General features: G+C 43.9%; 1 protein-coding gene across 5 annotated transcripts in view; it reads right to left on the bottom strand.

Annotated features, from left to right (window-relative positions):
• CRACDL (CRACD like) overlaps positions 1-22248 on the bottom strand; it is a 125290-nt gene that overhangs the window by 39062 nt on the left and 63980 nt on the right. For all 5 annotated transcript variants that reach the window (XM_028516205.2, XM_028516207.2, XM_036028311.1 and 2 more), the window contains one exon: positions 534-613. In XM_028516205.2, the coding sequence (XP_028372006.1) occupies positions 534-603 (70 nt within the window). In that variant the 5' untranslated portion in view covers positions 604-613. The remainder of the gene's footprint in view (positions 1-533; positions 614-22248) is intronic.

The raw sequence follows: 22248 nt of genomic DNA, 5'->3' as shown, positions 1-22248 counted from the left end.
ATACATAGGAATATATGAGTAACAGTAAAGCGATCACATAATTGGGTAACTCTTAGGACATGTTATGAGATGATTATTCATGGGCCTGGAACTTAGCTCAGTAGAAGATATAATAAGATCCCCCAAAGAAGAAAAACTATTAAAGAGGAATTAAAGGCTTCCTCTTGTTAGTATCATTCATCTGGATGATAAGGCTAATACTTTGTTCAACCTCCTACTGGTACCTTCAGATATTCTTGGGTAATAAATGATTCCATTGCACCTCTCTTCCTTATATTTTCAAGTCAACCAAACATTGGGACAGGAATAAGGAAAATTACTCTAACCCATCCTCCATGTTTGAAGCAGAAGCAAAGGAGGATCACCTCCTGAGGTGCTCTCCAATTATAGTACAAGGGACCTGAGGTGTCATGCTGTGAACTGAACCCCTACTCTCAACGCAGAGAAGCCCTAAGGCCTGGTTCCATTAGCCCCTCTCCCTGTCCCACAACTCAATGAGGCTCTTCCCAGAGCAGGGGGAACAAGGGCCTTACCTGTGCTGTCTTCCCCAAGGCCTTCTGCGGCCTCCCGGAGCTTAAAGTCCATCACCCTCGTGGAAATCATGTCCAGGTCACTAAAATCAGATGGAAATTCACATTAAAAGAATATGATTAGAAGGAGTTAACAGTGAGTAAAATGGTGGTGGTTCCGACCTCTTGTCTCTGACCTTGCCTACCCATACACCAGCAAAGATTGCATGGCAGAATACAGGACAGTACAGCCTAAAACCATGTCCACAACTCACAACTAATAACCACAGAGGCACTTATCTAATCACTGACCAGAACATTTTAATAGAAAACAGATGACTGGGACAAATGCTTCACCAACTCAGTTGCAAAACAGGCACAGAGATGTGGATTACACCATGGGGAATACAGTCAATAATATCGAGAGAAAGAGGTATAGGAACAGGTGGATGTTGGGGCAGTGGGGGGACCACTTTGTAGAATACGTGATTTTTCTGGACACTTTGCTGTACATATGAAGCTAAAACAGAATGGTGACAAATGTAAACTACAATTGAAAAATAAAGAAAATCCTTCACCAATTTATACAATGCAGATCTGGTTCCTTTCTCTCAAAAAAGGGTTTTCAGAAGTTATGTTTTTCTTCACTATAGAGAGTTTGGAAGATATGGAGAATGAAAACCATCCTTGGTCCTACCAACCAAGGATAATAACAGTTAATGTTTTAATGTATTTCCTTCCCATATTTTTTCTATGCAAATATTTGTGTGTATATGCACACACATACCATATTAGGAAGACTGACTTCCTGATTTTCTTACTAATTCTTCCTAAGTGTTATTGTAATGGCTATATAATATTTTGATATAAAGCCACACCATCAATTTATATTGAGTTTCTTTTTTGAACTTTTCATTATAAAAAGTTTCAAATAAATATGAAAGTACAAAGAGTATATAATGAGCTTAATATATGGTCACTATAGTTTCATCTTTACCCCTTCTCCTGCTCCAACTCCCACTAGGTTATTTAAAAGCAAATCATTCCAGATACTATTATCATTTCATCCATATGTACTTCTTCCTAACTAAAACATCTCTGACTCTTCATGGAAATCAAATGAATGATTAATAGTCAATATTCTTTCTACAGAATATTGAGCTGTGTTCCTGTCTTTCAGAGCTGATTTTTAAATGGTGCACTCTAGCCCTAGCCAGGTGACTCAGTTGGTTGGAGCATTGTCCTGTACACCAAAAGGCTGCAGGTTCGATCCTCAGTCAGGGTGCATACAGGAAGCAACAAATCAATGTTTCTGTCTCTCTCTTCCCCTTCCCTCCCTCCAAAATCAACAAACATATCCTCCAGTGAGGACTGAAGGTAAGTTGATGCACTCTACCCCACACATACACACTCACCATTTATTTGGAAAACTATTTCTTATTGGCAGTTACTATGAATCCTCACACTTAAAAGGGGAGCTCAAATATTTAATTAACCAATTAACATTTACCACTTGAGCACAGCATTTAATGGGAAATGATGGGAGAAATACAAAGGAAATATTTAACAGAGGAACGAAGTCACAAGTCTGTGCCAGACTCAGTCTTATATTTGGGTCTCCTTTAATATTTATGTCAAAATGCCCATCTCCCAACCAGCTAATTCCTTAAAAGGTGAACAAAATCTTATCAGTTTTGCTTCTAGAGTCTTAAACAATTTGGCTTCATAAACATGTCTGGTCAACAGAATGAAGGGGAGGAACCCACATAATCACCTCAACTGATGCAGAAAACCTTTTGACAAAATTCAATACCCTTTCATGACAAAAACACTGAAAAAAAAACATAGTAAATGCCATATACTAAAAGCCCATAGCTAATGTCATACTCAACAGTGAAAAACTGAAACCTTTTCCTTTAAGATCAGGAACAACACAAGGATACTCACTCTCACCACTGTGATTCAACATAGTAATGGGAATCCTAGTTAGAGCAATCAGTCAAGACAAAGAAATAAAAGACATCCATATTTAAAAAGAAGTAAAATTATCTCTGTTCACAGATAACATTATCTTATATGTAGAAAATCCTAAAGATTCCCCCCTCACAAAAACTGTTAGAATAAATAAAATGAATTCAGCAAAGTTGCAAGACACAATGAACACACAAAAATTCAGTTAAGTTTTGTTTCTATATACTAACAATGAACAATCTGAAAAGGAACTTAAGAAAATAATTCTGCTTACAATGGCATCAAAAAGAATAAAATACTTAGGAATAAACATAACCAAGGAAAGATTTGTATACTAGAAACTATAAAATGTGACTTCTGGCCAAGATGGAGGCATAGGTAGATATACTTTGCTTCCTCATGCAGCCAAATGAAGGACAGCAACACATTTAAAAACAAAAAATAACCATAACTGCCAGAAAATCAAACTGTATGGAAGTCCAACAAACAAGGAGTTAAAGAAGAAATATTCATCCAGACCTGTAGGAGGGTGGAGATGGGCAGCTGGGGCAGAAAGGACTCACAGAGAAACAGTGGCTAGTGGACCGGGCAGTCCCGTATTTTCATGTGGATAAACTGGGAGGAACAACTGGGGAGCAAGACAGACTGAGCATCCCAGGGTTCTAGTGCAGGGAAATAAAGTCTCAAAATCTCTGACTGAAAAAACCTGTGAGGGTTGTGGTGGCAGGAGAAACCCCCAGCCTCACAGGAGTTCCTTGGAGAGGCCCACAGGGTTCTAAAACATACAAACCAACCCACCCTGGAATCAGCATCAGGAGGGCCCAATTTGCTTGTGGGTAGCAGAGGAAGTGACTGAAAGCCTACCAAGAGAGCGGCGCAAGCAGCACTGTTCCCTTGCAGACCCCTCCCCTACACATAGTGCCACAACGAAGTGACGTGAGTTGCCCTGCCTTGATGAATACCTGAGACTCTGCCCCTTAAAACGTATCAGACACACTGAGACAAAAATATATGGCCCAAATGAAAGAACAGATCAAAGCTTCAGAAAACATTAAACTAATGATGGAGAGATAGCCAACTTATCAGATGCGCAGTTCAAAGCACTGATAATCAAGATGCTCACAGAATTGGTTGAATATGGTCCCAAAATAGAGGAAAAATTGCAGGCTATGAAAAGTGAAATAAACAAAAATGTACAAAGACCCAACAGTGACAGGAAGGAAACTAGTACTCATATCAATGGTTTGGAGAAGAAGGAAGAAATAAACATTCAACTAGAACACAATGAAGAAACAAGAATTAAAAAAAAATGAGGAGAGGCTTAGGAACCTCCAGGACATCTTTAAACATTCCAACATCTGAATCATAGGGTTGCCAGAAGGAGAAGAGGAAGAGTAAGAAATTGAAAACTCATTTGAAAAACAATAAAGGAGAACTTCCCTAATCTGGCAAAGAAAATAGACTTCCAGGAAGTTCAGGAAGCTCAGAGTCCCAAAGAAGTTGGACCCAAGGAAGCACACACCAAGCCATTTCATAATTACATTACCCAAGATTAAAGATCAGGAAAGGATCTTAAAAGCAGTAAGAGAAAAGGAGATAGTTACCTACAAAGGAGTTCCCATCAGACTGTCAGCTGACTTCTCAAAAGAGGCCTTACAGGCAAGAAGGGGCTGGAAAGAAGTATTCAAAGTCATGAACAGCAAGGACCTACACCCAAGATCAGCCTATCTATCCATCAAAGCTGTCATTTAGAATGGAAGGGCAGATAAAGTGCTTCCTAGAGAAGGTCAAGTTAAAGGAGTTCATCATCACCAAGTCCTTATTATATGAAACATTAAAGGGACTTATCTAAGAAAAAGAAGATAAAAAATATAAACAGTAAAATGACAACTAACTCACAACTATCAATAACCAAACCTGAAAAAAACAAAAATGAACTAAGCAAACAACTAGAACAGGAACAGAATCACAAAAATGGAGATGACATGGAGGATTATCAGTGGGGAGGGTGAGTGGAGAGAATGGGGGAAAGGCACAGGGAATAAGAAGCATAAATGGTAGGTACAAAATAGACCAGGGGAGGTTAAGAAGAGTATAGGAAATGGAGAAGCCAAAGAACTTATATGTACGACCCATGGACATGAACTAAGGTGGAGAAATAATGGTGGTAGTTGGGGTACAGGGTGGAGAGGAATAAAGGGGAAAGAAAATGGGACAAATGTAATAGAACACTCAATAAAATATATTAAAAAACTAAAATGTTGGTGAAAGGAATGAAGAAAAAGATACAAATAAATGGAAAGACATTCCATGTTCATGTACTGGAAGACTTAGTATTGTTAAGATGTCTTTACTACCCAAAAAATGTACAGATTCAATGCAATCCTATCAAAATCTCTGATCCCATAGTATCCTGCTGCTCAATGACAATATAGGGGAAGGGGGGAAGCTACCATGATATTTCAAGGGAGAGGCTAGAGAAGGGAAAGCAGGAAAATATAAGAAACAAGAGAGTGAAATGGTCAGGATTGGTTAGGAATCACCAGCTATGACATGGGTACCATCCTCTACAGTTGCCCTGAGCTAAAAAGTACAAGTGCCAGAGCTTTCCCCTGCTTGAATTTGAGGTTAACCACAACTGCAATCACTTCTCTGGCATGTAGCATACTCTCTGAATTACCTCACTTAATCCCCAAGAACTCTTAGTAGTACCATTTTGGAATTGAGACCATATGTTATAGCAGTTAAGTTCACTAACTGGCCCAAAGTAGCAAGCAGAGGCACTACCCTATATCCTCAGGGTGCACATAGGTTGGCACCTGTACTATGCTGGCTGCATGTACTCATGTTGTACTCATGTTGACTGCATACCCAGAATAGGCAGGCACCTTCAAGACCTGAGATGCAGTGATGGATGAGACCAATGTGGTCCCTGCCTCCTGCAGATGCTGACCCAGTGAAGGGGGCGGTCCTGAGCTGTCCCCAAAAGGGCTTAAGGGAAGCTGGGACATTCAAATAACACAAGTCTCCCACTGAAATGGCTCTGTCTGCCAAGCAGCCCCTGTCCAGGGTCAGGCCAGGGCCCAAAGGTTGACAGAGTCCCAGAAGACCATCCATTGGGCCTGACAGGGTATCTGGGTCTGAGGAAGGGGCTTGTGGCTGCCACGATGTCACCTAACACTCCCAAGAAACCATGACATTACCTTCCAAATGTCCAGTCATCTCTGGCTGTTTTAATAAAATGCTCCTTGCTGGGAAGTGCTGATAACACAGAGGTGTATGGGAGAGCATGTGCACTGGTCCTGTGGGTGGGTGTGAAGGGCTCCCCACCCACCAAATGTGGAGTAAAACCAGAAGCTTGCACTTGCTCCTCCTGGGCTGGATGATGTAGTGATAAACCTTCACCAGCAGAGGGTTGAGGAGTGAGCGGGAGGGTGGGAAGCCCTTGAACATGGCCCAGTCCTCAGCTTGCTGTCAGCTCATCCTGCTGGGTCCTAGATGCAGAGGGTATGGCTAGATGCAGAGGCTGTTAAAGACTCACACATAGAGGCCAAAGTTTCTCCATAGACAAGAAGATGACAAATCAACTCACCTCACATGGGAGGTTTTAAAACTTGTTAGTGTTTTATGTTCTAAACACCTTCACACTAACAAGAGTGCAATTGGGTACAGAGGAAAGGGACCAAGACTTGGAAGTCAATCTGCCCCTGGGTTGAGTTCCCAGTCTACTACTTACCATTGTTGAGCCTCATTTTCCTCATCTACAAAACAGAAATAATAATCCTTTAACTACCTGGGATGGGGAACACAGCACAGATGAGTATTCGCCAAGAATAGCAGGTGGTTTCTGCAGCCATGCCTCACCACATGTTCATGTATCTGCACAGATGTAGATAGAAATGCACATCTGGCTGCTGGCAGTAGATGAGTGTCCATGTGTCTCATGAAGAAAGTGTCTTGTGTGAACAGCTCATGTTAGAGCCACTATGATCTGTCAAAGATCAAGACACCTGGATGTGCAGATGAGCCCCAAGCTTGCCCAGGCCCTGCAGTCTGAGGGCAAGAGAAACTGTCACCAAGTAATGAATGAAAACACTTCAGGCCCTGGAGGCAGTCGGCCCTCTGTACTGTGGAGTGTGCAGATGGAGGACTGCCCCCTTGTCTTGGACACTCTGGGTGGAACCCCTCCACTGCTGTTACTGTGGGATGTCTTCTCTGTGGGGTCAATAACCTGCCTTCTGAACACACATTCTCCCAGTCAGAATGAAATTCATGGAAAAGCCAGAAGGAAAACTATAATAAGAAAGGCCATGTGGCAAATGCCCCTCATCTCCCAGAACCCCTTTGCTTCTAACTGAAACTCAATGTTCAGTGAAGTCAGTCTGCCTACTGCCCCCCCAACCTACTGCTGCCCCTATCCTCCCACTTCTGTTTTTCTGACAACTCAAGTCCAAATACAGAAAAACTTAGTTTTTAAATCTGGACCTGAGGGTGCTTCTTTAGGGGTTCTAATAAACTCAAAGGGGTGCTGAGCCTCCAGCACCCTGTGCAGTTCACAACATTCATGAGTGTGTACCTGGGCACCTACAGAATCTGGGAAAGTCTTTCCTTCAAAGAGGGCTCCCCATGGGGGATGTCCCACTCCCTCTCCCTGCACCCTAACTGTAACCACAGGCTTCTTCCAAGCTTAGGGCAGAATGCCATCATTAGCTGCAGCTTATCTTGAAAAATTGGACAGAAGTTTATGTGAGGAATGAGAATAGATTTCAATATGGTATTTTAAAGGTTTCAATCTATTATGCTTATCTACACAATGCAAAAAAATAATCCATAACCTGATTACATACCTCTGAGCATGTAATTATGCATGAAAGCCTTAGTGTTCCCCCTGCAGACCAGCTAATTCCACACCACCCTCCAGGCCATGGTCACAACCCTGTGGTGTTCTTTCTCAGACCCTGTACTCTTCTTCACAATAGTCTCCCAGGCTACCAACAAGGACTTGTTTGTAAGGTATCTGCCTAACATGCCCCTCCCTTGCAAGACTGTGTGCTTGGTGGGGCGAGTTATGAGCCTGTCAGATCCACCACTCTCTTATCAGCACCAAGGACAGTGCCTGGAGCGCTGTACTGAGCACAACACTTGAACAAGACAGGTGACAAAGCTCGAGGGGCTTCTGGATATGATCGACACAGGTGCAACCAGAACAGAAAACAGCACTAAAGTCATCAGTTGGGTTCTATAAATGGACCTAGTTTTACAATCCAATTTAAGACTGAGGAAGTCCTCCAGGATATCAGTGATACCTGAGTTGTAAAAAGTAAAGAATCCCTACTGTGACTCTTTTAGTCTATGGGGGAATTGAAAGAAACTATATTTTCTTTATAAGAGCAACACAACTTTAAAGAGATGAAACCAGATGTAGATTTGCACAGGAGTGATGGCATTTCAGTGAGGCCGACCTGTGCATGCTTCTCTAATTCTTCTTCCAGTGCTTATGGCTGCTGGACGTGGAGTCACCACGTCCTAGAGAAAGTTGATTCCACCCTAGCCTATGTGGCTGCACCTGAGATTCTGAAGGCGAATGATGAAAATTAAGTAACTTTTAAGATGTTTAATAGCAAATTATCACAGATCCATAAATACAGAGGGTTTTTTTTTTGGGGCGGGGGGTTGTTCAAAAGCAAATCAAAACAAATCTCAATACCAGTGTTTGTGTGCCATATCAACTGAAGTTCCTAGCACCAATTCTAGACAGCTATCTTGAAACTATCATTTAATTACTGGATCAAACTTTTCAATGTTTTTAAAAATAAAGAACATTGAGAGAGTCCTCAGGGTCTGAGGGAAGCTGTTCTTTCTATAGGGAGCACTTTGGGGGCAAGGGCTCTACCTTGTCCATCTGTGTATGGGGCTCTGTGGCCACAAAAGGTGCCTAGTACACATCTGCAGAATGAGTGAACAAATAGGTGTGCCACATAACACACTTGTCCCTGAACTTCAAAAGTGTTGATGAGCCTAATGACCATTCTTTAAATATTAACATATATGCACCTAATAATAGAGCCTGCCCTTATAGCCATTCAGACCCCATTTAATGCATGTGTTTGATCCTGCATGGTGGTGTATGTATTTGGGTAGGTGGTGGGTGGGAAAGGCAGATGCCACCATCCTGACAATGGAACAATAACTAAACTCATATCCTTTAAGACTGAAGATCATTCCTAATACGATGCTTTGGCAACTGCTCTTTCATTCTCTTCAAGTTCCCTGAGGACATAATCTGCCTATAACCAGCTTTTCATCTCCTATTCATACAATCAGTTCCAACCCCAGAAATGAATGGTGTTTATGATGCCCTTCATAGCATCCAGACTCCTATCAGCTCCAACTTACCTGCTGATCAATATCTGTATCTCCCACCTATGCCCTTGAAGACTACCTGAATATTAACATCCAGCCCAGTAGTCTGTGTTTCAGCTTTTATAGGTCTGTCACTCTTCCCCAGAATACAAAATAAAAGGAAGAAGGAGAAGCCATGACAGAGAAAACAAAACGTACTGCAGAGCACAGTCAACTCAGGAGAGCAGGACAGGGGCCTCAGTGGCCTAGAGTGTAGATCAAAAATGCTGCCAAACATGAAGATGCAATGCCACAGAGAAGCAAACATGGACATAACTAATCAAAGGAGAATATGCCAGATATAGAACATTATATGAAAGCAGCTTCATGGGACAGAATATCCAAATATACCTGTTGACTGGATACTTATTAGATTTATAACAACCAAGGTCAATAGGTATTAGTATCCTGACTTTCAGATTTTTGAATACCAACTCATGTAACCTCCAGAAAGCTGTGGAAAGACCAACAGTCACTCTTAGCTCACCTTTCCCCTGGCCTGCTTGAGGAGGGGACCTAATTAGGGAGGACCAGGTAAAGAAACCTTTCATTTGGTCTCCATCACTTCCCTTTCCAAAGTTCCTCCCTCTGTCTCCTGTTCCCTGGCAGGGTCCTGCATCTGTCCCACATCATCTCCTCCGGGCCTCTGTACCCACCAACTTTCAGGACAGTGATGGCAAGGATATTATTCTCTCAGAGGCAGCTGTTAATCCATTAGGCAAATACAATAATTATTAACATAAATCTAAATATCCAGAATAGGTAAACCCCTAGAGACAGAAAGTGACTGATGGCCACAGTGTTTCTTTGGGGGAGATGAATGTATTCTAAAATTAGATTATGTTCTCAGTCACACAATTCTGTTAATATATTAAAACCTACTGACTTTACACTTTAAACAGATGAACTTTATGGTATGGGGAAAAAGGTGAAGGGGTTAAACAAAGAAAAAAATCTCATAGACACAGACAGCAGTATGGTGATTACCAGAGGGAAAGGGGACAGGGAGGTAGAAGAGGGTGAAGGGGAGTACATGGTGACAGAGGACTTGACATGGGGGGGGAACACACAATACAATATACAGATGATATGTTACAGAATTGTACTCAAACACTTATAATTTTATTAAACAATGTTACCCCAATAAATTTCATAAAAAATATTTTGTTAGCAGATAGTGGAATGATTATTGCAAAATATCAGAAATAAGTCCCTGGCTGCATAGCTCAGTTGGTTGGAGCATTGTTCTGATATGCCAGGGTTGCAGGTTCGGTTCCTGGTCAGGGCACATACAGAAATCAACCAATGAATGTATAAATGAGTGGAGCAACATATCTATGCCTCTTTCTTTCTCTCTCTCTCTCAAATCAATAAATAAATTTTAAAATATCAGAAACAGGTAATTTTCTGGCAATGATAAATTATTTGTGGACAGAAAATTACAAGTTTCTAATTCATTTCATGGAAATAGGAATAACACAGAGAAAGTTAATTCACATAGAACAAATGAAAATGATCTTTAAACATGTGAAAATAATATACAACCTCACTAACAATCAAAAATAGTCCATTGAAACACAGTAAGATTGTATTTTTATACAACAAACTAGCAGATATTTGAAAAACTTAATTATATGATCTCTACTTAAAAAAAATCATTCTGTGAAACCATAATGCTATCTTTTATAGTGATATAAATAAAACCTCAGTGGAATCGTTAAAAAAAATGAAAAAGAAAGAAAAACAGGTGAAATAAAGACATTTTTGGAAAAGAAGACATGATACAATTTGTCTCTAGCAATCCTGCACTAAAAAAATGCTAGAAAAGGGAGGTATGATTTCAGATGGAAATTGAGAAATGTGAGTAGGAATGAACAGCAATATTTATGTGGGTTAACTTCCATATGGACGAGACAAGCAGTCATCCTGGACTTCAGCTGGAGGCCCTGTGCACAGCTAGCATAAACATGGGCCTTGGTCCTGCTTGCTTGCCTCCCACAACATTTCATTTCCTTCTAGCCAGGGCCTTTGCAGATGCTGTTCCCTCTGCTCAAACATGCTCTTCCCTGTGCTCATTCTCCACTTTCTTTTTATCAAGTCCTACTCATCCTTCAGATAGCAGTTTCAATTCCACTTCTCAGAGAAGACTGATGTGCCCTTCGGGATGAGCCGAGACCCACAACACACTGTGAGAACCCCTGCACCTTGTCCACAGCACTTGCCAGTTTTAATCGCCTCAATATTTGCATGGCTTTGATCCAGTTCCCCTTTATAGATGTAAGACTGCTTATGTTCCCTACACATTTAATCAATTTTTCCTTCTCATGGGAAAAAAGAAGAAATAAACTGTGACTTAATTATTATTCTCTAGTGAGTCACACCAGGATCTGCCTATACGTTTTTTAGAAAAATAAGTTTCACATTACTGAGGCAAATGGAATGTGCAATGCTTGCAAAGTTCCTATGCGAATTCTCTGTTTGAAAATTGTGCCAACTTATGGCATCATGATAAATATCATTCTCCTCAACAGCAGCAGATGTGACCACTGCACTTGACCCATTGTGCAGGGTTGTTGAGACTGGACCTCACCACAGCCAATCACTTCTCCTTGAATGTGCCAGAGGGTCCCCTGCCCTTTAAAGCAGACACCTCAATATGTGTGCACACAACCTCTGTCTACCTGTCAGAAAAGACAGGGAGGAGAAGGGAGAGACCTATTGTGATGTATGGGAGAAGAGCTGTCATAAGCCAAGGGTTGAAACCAGAGAGCTCAGATGCTGAGTCCTCACGCTCTGAGTGAGAAGAGAGAGTAAAGGAACTTAGTGGGTGGTCAGTTGTGATGTTTCCTAGTGTTCTGTAATTATTTGTCTTATAAAAACTAAAATTAGGCACTAGAGAGTGAGTCATCCCTATTTTGTTAAGTATATAAAACTTGAAGACTAACTGCTTGAGGAGAGGGAACATGGACCAGCATGGTACTGTCACACAGTGTGTGCTCAATAAATATCGCTGGATGGATGAATACATAATGAACAAATGAATGAGCCAGAGGCACTCATAACACTTGCTAGACAAAAGAATCACCTCCTAATAAAAATGAGACAGCATCAACTACCCAATCATAGTTCCCAAGTCATCTAGCACTCCACTGTTTTAAGGAAAAACTTCCCTCAAAATCCATGACTTAACAAAACTATGTCACATTTCTTTAGCCTGAGTTTTTCCTATCAATTTTTCTCCTTTAGACATCACCTTCCCTATAACCATGCAGAGTCGAGGTTCAACAGCCTTTGGGGGTGAACAAATATGGATGCAGGGAGGTCCTTGCCCCAGATGCCTTGTTCTCATCCTCAGGCTTCCCTTTGGCCATGGGCCAGGCAGGGACAGTGAGAACATCCAGAGAGAGCAAGTCAGTGGGCCACAACTCACTAGGATGTTTCTTTGCAAAGAAACAACAGAGCTTCATTCAAACTAATTCAGTAATCAACAAGATAAACAGCAGGGGTTATAAGCATATAACAGTATCCTAAGTAAGATAAACAGCTGATTTCACGGGTAGTCAGGGTCCTTGTGAATGGGCAGACTGGTAAGGTGCTGAGCCAGGAATGCAGACCGATGTCCAGTGCAGCACGTGTGCACACACACACGCACACAAGAACTTGCATTCACATGAGCGACCTGCATTTACATGAACACTGCTCAACAACACTTGTGTCAGACTGCAGTGCATGTCAGCTTTCAAAGGAGTAACCTGTTTTCATTCATCTCAGATGATGAGATTCGAAAAACATTAGTTTAGACATTTTCAGGTTATTAGAGTTAAAAAAATCTATTCGAGATTTTTACAAAGCCATCATTTCAAAAATAGGTAAGGGTAAGAGCTTCAAACTTTATGACCTTAATTTAGAAATTGTATTTGTGTAATTCCTGGGAAAATATAAGTTCATTCTAATGCTGGGGGTGTCATGCCAAGATGCAATCTCACTTGGAGACTTTCACGCTGGTAGTAAAAGCTGTGCCTTACACTGAAGGCTGCACACTGAGATGGCACACAGGACCCAGAGCAGGGGCACAGGGAGGATCACTAGGGCTGGTTTATTTTTAACTTTTTTTAGCTTTATTGAGAAAATAAACTCCCCCTTTTATGCATATATACCAAAAACAGTGACAAATAATAATAAATAAAGGCTTCATTTATCAATGATGTTCCACATGTGATTGGCATTTCTGCAGTATGGCAGATGCAGAGTGGAGATTTGTTTTTAGTAGGAAGTCACATTACAAAGCCTGTTGATAAGAAGACATACCTCCACTCTATTCTGACCCATTCGAAATAGGCAGAGTCAGAAAATGAGGTTGAATAATTATCAGTAATTTTTTAGCTTCCAAGATCCGACGTGGTTGGGCGTGTCCGGGGTGATATGGATGTAGACTATCAGTAATTTTTTTAATGCAACAGTAACAATGATGATGACTTCCATACACAGGGCTTCACACAGTACAAAGGCCTGTGTTCACAAGTGATTCTTCAGTTGTTGGATTACTGTCCCTCTGTAGCAAAAGAATAAGGTGAGGCTGGTGTCAGGGGGACTGTTGGGGTCTGTGTTGCTGCAAATGCAGCATCAACTTCCCAACACCGTCCACCCAGCCCAAGTGATGTGCAGATGTGACAATGATCTAGATAGACAGAGGCTGCTACACTAGGAATTTTCCATCTGGTGTACAAGACATGCAATTTGTTCATACTGAGCAAATGGATTTAAATCACACCACAGCTCTACTTCCCTCAGTACTGTTCTGACAGAATCAAAATGCACTGACAGCCAAACACCTTCAAGGGGTAAGGTCACCTGCAGCAGGGCAAGGTGGCTCTGCACAAGATCACTGGCCTCTGCTCTGCAGGGGCTCGGCGGGTCCTCTCCCACAACCGAGGCTGTCAGTGAAGAACAAGCCCCTTGGAGCTGATCTTTAGGAATAAGAATAATTCTAATGGCCTTTTACTTTGACCTCTGCTGTCTCCCTTCCACCCAAGTATATGGACTGTACCATATGCATCTAAGTTACAGGCATGGGATATTGAGAGAAAAATGCTCTCTTCCCCCAATTCCCCCTCTTCTTCTCCCTTCCCTTCATTACCCCCCCCCCAACCTTGCCTCCACACTCTGCCCCTCTCTCATTCAATATGTGTATGTATCATAAAGAAAATAAAGAAAATTGTCATTTTGTTCCAGAATTCACACAATCCAAGGAAACAAAATAATGTCTGTAAGGAAGGAGGCCATAAGCATACTGGAACTCAGGACGATAGGTGCTGGGTCTCTTCTGTGTCCAGGGCAGTAGAGGGCGGTAGGTGCAGCATGGCCTCCTCCAGTCCTCCTACCACCTCTCTGCTCTCAGACGACCCACCTGGGAGAAGGCAGCCACCTTCCTGAAAGGGGAGTGAGCCTCCAGCACTTTCATCCTCAGGGAATTTACTGCAGGGAGAAGAGCAGGACTTCCTTGTCCTTCCCAAGGTGGCTTAGGGTCCTTGGGACACCATGGGGTGCTGAGCAGGGACCCTCGTCCTTGTCTCCTCACCAAGCAGCTCCCCTGGGCCTGGAAGCACCCATGTGAGCTCCCAGCAGGTGTGCAGCACATGGTCAAAGCAGCCTATGAAGCACACGCACTTCTTTAACTCCAAGCCAGCAAAGGGCAATGATCACATGGGCTGCATCCCCATCTGAGTCTAGGCTGGTCTCAGGAAGAAGAGTAATGCTGAGAACATCCCAGATTCTGGGCCAAACACAGCCAAGTCCTGTGCACCCTCTCATTCCCCCACCAAGAACACTTGAATGACTCTCCTGCCTTCCTTGGTGTATGTACCTGCGACCTGTAGTGTGGAGCATTATGGGGACATGTTGTCTCTGCCCTGCATGTTAGCTTCAGCTTTCTTGTTATTTGTTCTCAAAGGCCCATCATGATACCTCCGGGCTTAGATGTTTTGTGAACTGCTTTCCTGCAACCTTCCAATTGCTCTTTTTCACTGGGCACTGGCTTACGCTGCTCACTGTGCAGTGACTGGATCATAGCACTCCCTGCCCGAGACCACACAGCAGGTAAACATGTTATAAATGAGTGAGCTTTATCACCCATGCTTAGCGAATGCAAGGTGAGCACTCATTAGACAACAAATCACTTTATTGGCTTCTTCAGAATGTTGAAGAAAATAAATGTTCCTCCAATGCTTGATTTCATTTGAGCCATCTGGTGAGATTCTCTGACAGAGTGTTCCTGTGTGAATCAGACACGGGGGCTGGTTGGGTTTCACACAAATATCCTCCCATTTTGTAACTCAAAGACATCACATTCGGAGTGTGAGGACATGCAGCAATGTGAACATGCATTTGGTTAGTTATGTGAAGACATCTAAAATTCCAAATTATTCCAGCCTCTCCATATTTTAAAGACATAAAAAGCAGCACACACACACCCCATTTTTTAAAAATAGCTTTGCGGGGGTGGGCATAGCATATAGATCCCCCACACCATTTAACACTTAATGACATTTGCATTGTCTCATGGGTCATAGCTGGCCTCATCAGACTCTGATGTCTGAGAACAATACCAAAGAATTTCACCATTCCTGTAAATCCCAGGGTGCCCAGTGTGCATTAGGTGCTTAATAAGTGCACTGTGACTAATGCAGTGCAACATATAAACCACGTACTTCTCTGGCTGGCCAGACTCATTTGTGGACACAGCACTGGTGAGGCATTGTGGTCATTAAGAGAGCACCGCACAAACTCCTTAGGTGGTGGGTGTGGGGGAAGGTGAGCAGAGGGAGGCAGGCTATGTTGATCAGGCCAGAGCCTGGGAACAAAGGAGGACAATGAAGCTTTCTCAGACTTTACCTTCTAGTACTCCAAAGCATGATGATGCTGGCAGCTGACCACAAGCCAGGAACTGCTGTAAATATTTCACATACATCTACTCTCTAAATGTTACTGCACTGAATATTACAAATACTTCATCCAAGCCAGGCAATTCTAAGTTGTTCATAAAGAAGCAGAGTCACCAGGTGGCAGTTGGCAATAGCAGGAGGCAGGGACACAAGGCAGGGTGGAGGTGGAGCCCTGAGGTCTCCTGGCATCTGTGAGCCCGGAGACCAGAGAGGGCCTGGTTTCTGAGTGTTTGCTGAGTGCCCACTCTTGAGGTAGTAATAGGATTTCCAGTTCTCTGACAGCAAGGTCAGGTAGGCACACAGCTGGGAGACTCTCTTCCATCTCTGCCTAGCCAAATTTCTTTCCAAGTGCTGCAGTGATAAGCCACTGAGAATGGCAGCACCAAGCGCCTGACACTCGGTCACACTGCTCTCTGAGGAAGACAAATGCTAGAGAGCCCACAGCCTGTGTTCTCTCTGCAACTCTGGCCAAATCTGACACAGCCACCCAAGTACAAGGGAAGAAAGTGCCTGCCCCACTGACTGCCTCTGGGGGAGGAAACCTCACCGAGTGCTCTATATGATAGCCTGAGGTGCTAAGAGATAGGCCAACCTGGAAGACCTGTGCCTTACCCTCAGGACAGCTGTTAGTGCTATTTCAGGAATCCTAATGGCTTTGTAGCTGATGCAGCAGAAGGGGCAGCCTGGGCACCCGCCTAAAACTGAGAGGGCAGCTGTGTCTGGGGAAGCTGTGGCTCCACTTTCTACCTGAGGCAGCTCAGTAGGATGGAGCCCATGACGGTGGGACAACACTGGCCCAGGCTGATGTGCCCACCTGCCAGGGAATATTGGGAGGCCTCATGGACACAATGCTGGGTCCCCTGCCACTCAAAGTGTGGCCTGGGGCTCAGAAGCCTCAGCACCACCTTGGAGCTGGTCAGAGGTGCAGACTCTCAACTCCACCCAGACCTATGGACTCAGAATCACGCTGGAACAAGATCCCCAGGTGATTCTGCTACATATTCAAGGTTGAGAACCATGCTTTAGATCGGTTGTTCTTGACCCTGCTTGCATGTCAGGGAGCTTTCAAAACTCCTGATACTAAGGTGATACCTCAGCCCAGTTGCAGATAGCGGGGACTCAGATGTTAGTATTTTGTAGCCCTGCAGGTGACTTCAGAATGCATCCAGGGTAGAGAATCACTTATTCTGGAGGCAAGTTAAGACCTCTGAGTGTGGCCCTCATGTCATTAGGTGAGCCTTCAGCTGGGGCACCTGTGGAAACACTCCCCATATGTAACCACACAGTGCTCACCCACAAGGACAAGGAGCTTCCACGAGTTTGGTGCCTGCACCATCCAGGCGGCGGAAGCATTGTGGCTCCATGGTCATGACCTGGTGGCAGGAGCTGGGCACACGGCATCACTGGTGGGGAGGGGTTGCTCTTATTGACCCAGTTTCTTTCTGAGAGGTGCTCTTCCACTACAGGCTTAGGGTAGCCTGGAAAGATCCACCCTCTAACCATGCCGAGGCTGCACTCAGAAGGGCTGGGAAACAAGAGTTCCTGGGTGGGTCCTCTTTGGTCCCTGGGGAAGGTCTTGGAACAGTAAGGGTGATGTACCTAAAGCACAAAAATGGGGTGGGGCAAGGGAGCACAGTTTGGAATCCAGTGTTACAGTCTCTTTAACAAAAGGTTTTCCTCTGAATCACTGAAGGCCAAGCAAAGGAGACCTGAGAGACTGCAGCCCCCTAGGAATGGGACCCCACCCTAGGAGATTAAAGACCACTTAGACTGCATGCTGCTTGAAATCAGCAGCAAAGGCAGCAACTCCATTCCCAGCACTATTGTGCAGACAGGGCTTCTCTTCCAGAAGGATGGAAACTATTTTCAAGCTTAGAACCTGCCAAGGCCTGAGTCTTAACACACAGTGTGGCCAAGACAGGAGCGAAGACATGATCCGGGCCTAAGCTGATCACTGAAGTTCCACACCCTGGCAAGAGTGGTTGTTTCATGGACAGGCATGCAACTCATCTCAGGCCAAGAAGAGGTTCAGGACCTTTATGCAATTGTGGAAAGAGAATATTTCTTTTCTGTTAGGTCTGAGAGGATGTGAGTCTAGAGAAGAAGGAATCACCAAGAGATGAAAAGAAAAAGCAAATGTACCTGGGGACTCTTATTGAGAGTCCTGGATCCAGCTGTTCCTGAAGTCAGCTATCCGTGATTTTCCAGTTATCTGAGCTGCAAAGTCTGTCTCTCTGGTACTTTAAAGCCAAACAAGTGCAAGCACTATTTGCAAAGAAAAGAGTACCAAATAATTCCCTGAGCAAATGGTCTCGACGAGTGACATCAAACCATTTGAACCTCTGGAGCTGCCTGGACATGCTTTGTTTGTTTCTAGTTTTAGATCTATAGAACAAAGGAGTTTGGTAAACTTTCAGGACAACTGAAATGACATACAAATAATGAGATAAAAATAATGAGGGCAAACAATAAGGCATAGATCAGTAAGGGAAAAAGAGTATGTTCACCGTAGATTTACTCCGGGCAGAAGCACGATTCCTTTGTATCAGTGTCACCACTGAGGAGCCCATCAAGCAACAGAATGAGCAAACTCCAGGCTGTGAACCATTCCCTGCACATGCCTTGTATGCCCTGATGACATCACCTCTCCATTAGGTGGGAAAGATCTGGTAAAGGATGAAGGGCAAGGCCTGAGAGAGAGAGAGAGACAGCCCAGGTGGAGCCTGGTAGTGGCAGGAAGATCCTTGGTGAGAGCTGCAAGTGGTGCTTAGGAAAGCCTGCCTCAGAGGTCTCATGTGGCATTCCAGGCCCCCATGTGAGCGGAAAGGCAGAATGCCTCCTGTGCTTCAGGGGTGGCCTGGGGTGGGGCAGTCTTGGGACCACAATGGGACCACAACAAGAGAAGACTCAATGTTAACGCAGAATGACTGGTGCAGAGGTGGCAGGATGGAGGTATTGATGGATGTGAGAGATGGCACTGAAGGCTGGCAGCGCTTCTCCCATCCTGGTACCAAGCACCACATCCTAGGACCAAGATGCTATCCACTGGGTGCTGAGGGCTGGAAGCAACACTATGTGGGCTGAGACTAAAACAGGTGGCCAGGGGCCACTGGCAGGTTCAAGCAGGAATGAAGCCAAGTTGGAGAAAAACCAGGTTGTTTTTTGCACCTATACTGGTGGCCTGAGACCTGCACCTGGAGCTCAGATCACAGCAGGTGCTGGATGAGAGGTGGTAGCACCTGCTCCCACTGGTTCCATGCCACCTTGGGAAGAATGCATTTGCCCAACACTAACACTAAGTACAATGTGTTGGACTGATCTGAAGTGAAAGCATTCTACCTAAATCCAAACAGAGGGATAACCTGCACCTGAGTAGAAAAGAGCTCCAAGTTGCTGTCTGCTTTGCAGTCCTGGTTGTCGCTCCCCAGCCAGGCCTTGGTTTCTCATTTATAACAAGACCTGTTGTACAAGCTGCTGTGAAGGACCAGCTGAGATGACATAATGCATAAAGGAAGGAGGGGACTAACAGGAGAGCTCACTGCTCACCACTATTTTTGGCATCACTCAGAAAGCAGCAGGACACACACCCACACCACCTCCACACAAGGCCTGCTCTGGCTTACTGCTCTGGCGTTGAGTCTTCCCTTATTGTGTTTCCTTTGTGTTTGTGAAATGCCCCACTCCAGGCCACCCCTGAAGCACAGGAGGCATTCTGCCTTTCCGCTCACACTGGGGCCCGGAATGCCACATGAGACCTCTGAGGCTGGCTTTCCTAAGCACCACTTGCAGCTCTTTCTACCAAGGATCTTCCTGCTACTACCTGGCTCTACCTGGGAGCGCTCTCCCTCTCTCCTCTTTCTCTCTCCTCTCTCTCTCTCTCTCTCAGGCCTTGCCCTTCATCCTTTACCTGTCCCTAACTCACTGAGATTTGAAAACAGTGCCATCCACAAGAGATGAGCTTTTGCTGGCTAGCAGCCTGTGCTGGGAGGTAAAGGCAGCTCACCCACAGATGTCCAACCCACTTGGCCGGCAGAGGGTGTAAGGGGACCTGTAGGTTAGAACCTGGTGCTAAGGAGGCAATGGAAGTGCAGGGCAACCCTACCTATTCCTGCTGGGAACACCTGCCCCTCTTTGCTGAGATGAGCAGCACTGGTTCTGAGACAACCTGGATCTGCAGAAAATTACCTGCACCAGTCAAATGATGCAGAGGCCTGCAGAGCTTAGGCAGCCAGGAGTGGGCTCAGTGCAAAGGTCTGGGCATGGCAATGGACAGAGCCAGTGACTGATCACAACCTTGAGCACAGGCCTTCAGTGAATAAACATGCAGGGCTGAAAGTAGGTGAAAAAGGAGTTAGATGGTGGGGCTGGACGTAAACCACACACTCTTCCACAGTCAGAGAAAGTGAACCTGCCTGGCCACACCACCAGTACATCCTGCCCCATCACTGCCACCTACCTACTGGGACCTGAAAAATAGGGAGAGGAATCTGGACCTTCCAGACAGTACTGCTAGGCTCTGTGTCCCTTCCTTGAGCCCTGGACAAGTGACTACTGAGTTGGTTTCACCTCATAAAAAGGACAGTGAGAGGGCACCTAGCACAGAAAGGAGGGGTGTGGGAAGGGCAGCAATCATGTGTCTGCACTACAGGACTATCAGAGGGGTACTGAAGCCCAGTACAGGGGCCACCGTTTACAGAGATGACATAGTCAAGACAGTGACTGAAATCTGTGGTTGGGTTGATTCTTCAGCAACTGTCAAAGGGGACATAAGGTGCATGGCTCAGGTAATATGGCACCTTACCTCCATCCCTGACACCATTATCCTGTCCTAGGGCTGACTTAAAGGCCTCTTCTTCAATTTTGTGCTAAGGAGTCACTAAACTAAGGATGGGGGGACATTGATAGGAAGACAAACCCCATTTTGAATTGTGATAAAATACATAGCAACTGCCTTTTCAAAGTTTCTCAGCAGGAGCAAATAACAGCCAAACACCACTAATTATCACAAATATGATTGTTAGAGTATGGTAAGAATATTAAAAAATTAACTCCATTGAAACTGCATAATGGAGAATGGAAAATGCAGATGAAAATAGGTGTTTATTAGCTCAGGGTTTCAGAGGTTGTAAAAACTGGAGTTCTCACTTGACAATCCATTATTTTTCGAGAAACAGAATTGAGGCTGACAGGGTCCATAACTTGCCCCAGGACAATCAATAGGCAGCAAAACTGAGCTCTTAGCCAACCAAATATGATAATGCCAAATGTGCAATGGGATCCAAGCCACCTTTAACAATAAAAGCAAAAGCAGTGACATCAGCAAACCACAGTGGCATAAGAATACCCGCCCCCCCCCCACCCCGGCCACCACCAAATCTCTCCTCTATAAAAGCAATAAGAAAACTGGCACCAAAAACAGAATCAACTTTGTCAGAACTCTGGAAATTAACCAAAGGCTTGTAGCACTAATGGAGATTTAGTTGAAAGAAATGGCTGAATCTTGCTAAGAATAGTGAGCTCTGTAGCAATTGAAAACCAACAGCTTCATAGTTACCATGTAAATCAGCAGCCTGACAGCCACTACAGGGGTAAAGAACTAAGTTGGGGCTTCTTCAAATCTCCATCCACAAAGAACTGTTTTACTTGACCTGTCTGGTGGTTCCTGTGAAAACCCCAATTGCAAGAGGGAAAACCCCACTCTGACCTGAGTCAGAGACCAATCAATATAAAAAAGTTCTTTCCTCTCACTGTGTTTACTGAAGACAATTAAAAGCAAATATTTAACTTCACTGGTAGTGGATAACAGTTGAGACAAACAATGACAGACTAACTAAAATGTTTAAAAGACAAAAAACACACAACATATTCCTGGGAATCTAGAAGACCACATGGAAGGTTGTGTGCACACTCAGGAGAGACCGGGGGAGGTCCTAAATTCTCACCTCTTGCTGACCTTGAGGCTCTATGCAGGTAAGAAGGAGGGTTTAGACACAGCTGTTAAATGCCTGGATGACTGTTGCAGGAGTGCCTCCAACACACAGAGTCCCTCAGGAAAAACTGAGAGGATTATTGATTCTAAATGTTTAAGAAAGTCTGTCCAATCATTAGCTGATTATTAAGCTAACCAAACAGAGACATCAGTGGCCATACATGACAAACAATAAATACCTTATAGAATTAGTAAAGGCAATAAATAATAATAACAAATGCTAGGAGCAGGAGAAGATCTGCTATTATGCCAAATTGCCACATTATATTTTTTAATGTTCAACAAAAAATTATAAGACACACACACAAAACAAAAAGTATGATCCTTTCACAGGAAGTGCAGATGTAGAACTTAGTAGACAAGTTGAAAAAGAGAAACAGCTATTTTAAATATGTTCAAAGAACCAAGAAGCCATGTATAAAGGAAAGTGTAAGAA

Source organism: Phyllostomus discolor, chromosome 6 (genome assembly GCF_004126475.2).
Source record: "Phyllostomus discolor isolate MPI-MPIP mPhyDis1 chromosome 6, mPhyDis1.pri.v3, whole genome shotgun sequence".
In the NCBI taxonomy this organism is placed as follows: Eukaryota; Metazoa; Chordata; class Mammalia; order Chiroptera; family Phyllostomidae; genus Phyllostomus; species Phyllostomus discolor.
Note: the sequence above shows the minus strand (reverse complement) of the source record. Positions and strands in the feature narration are given on the sequence as shown.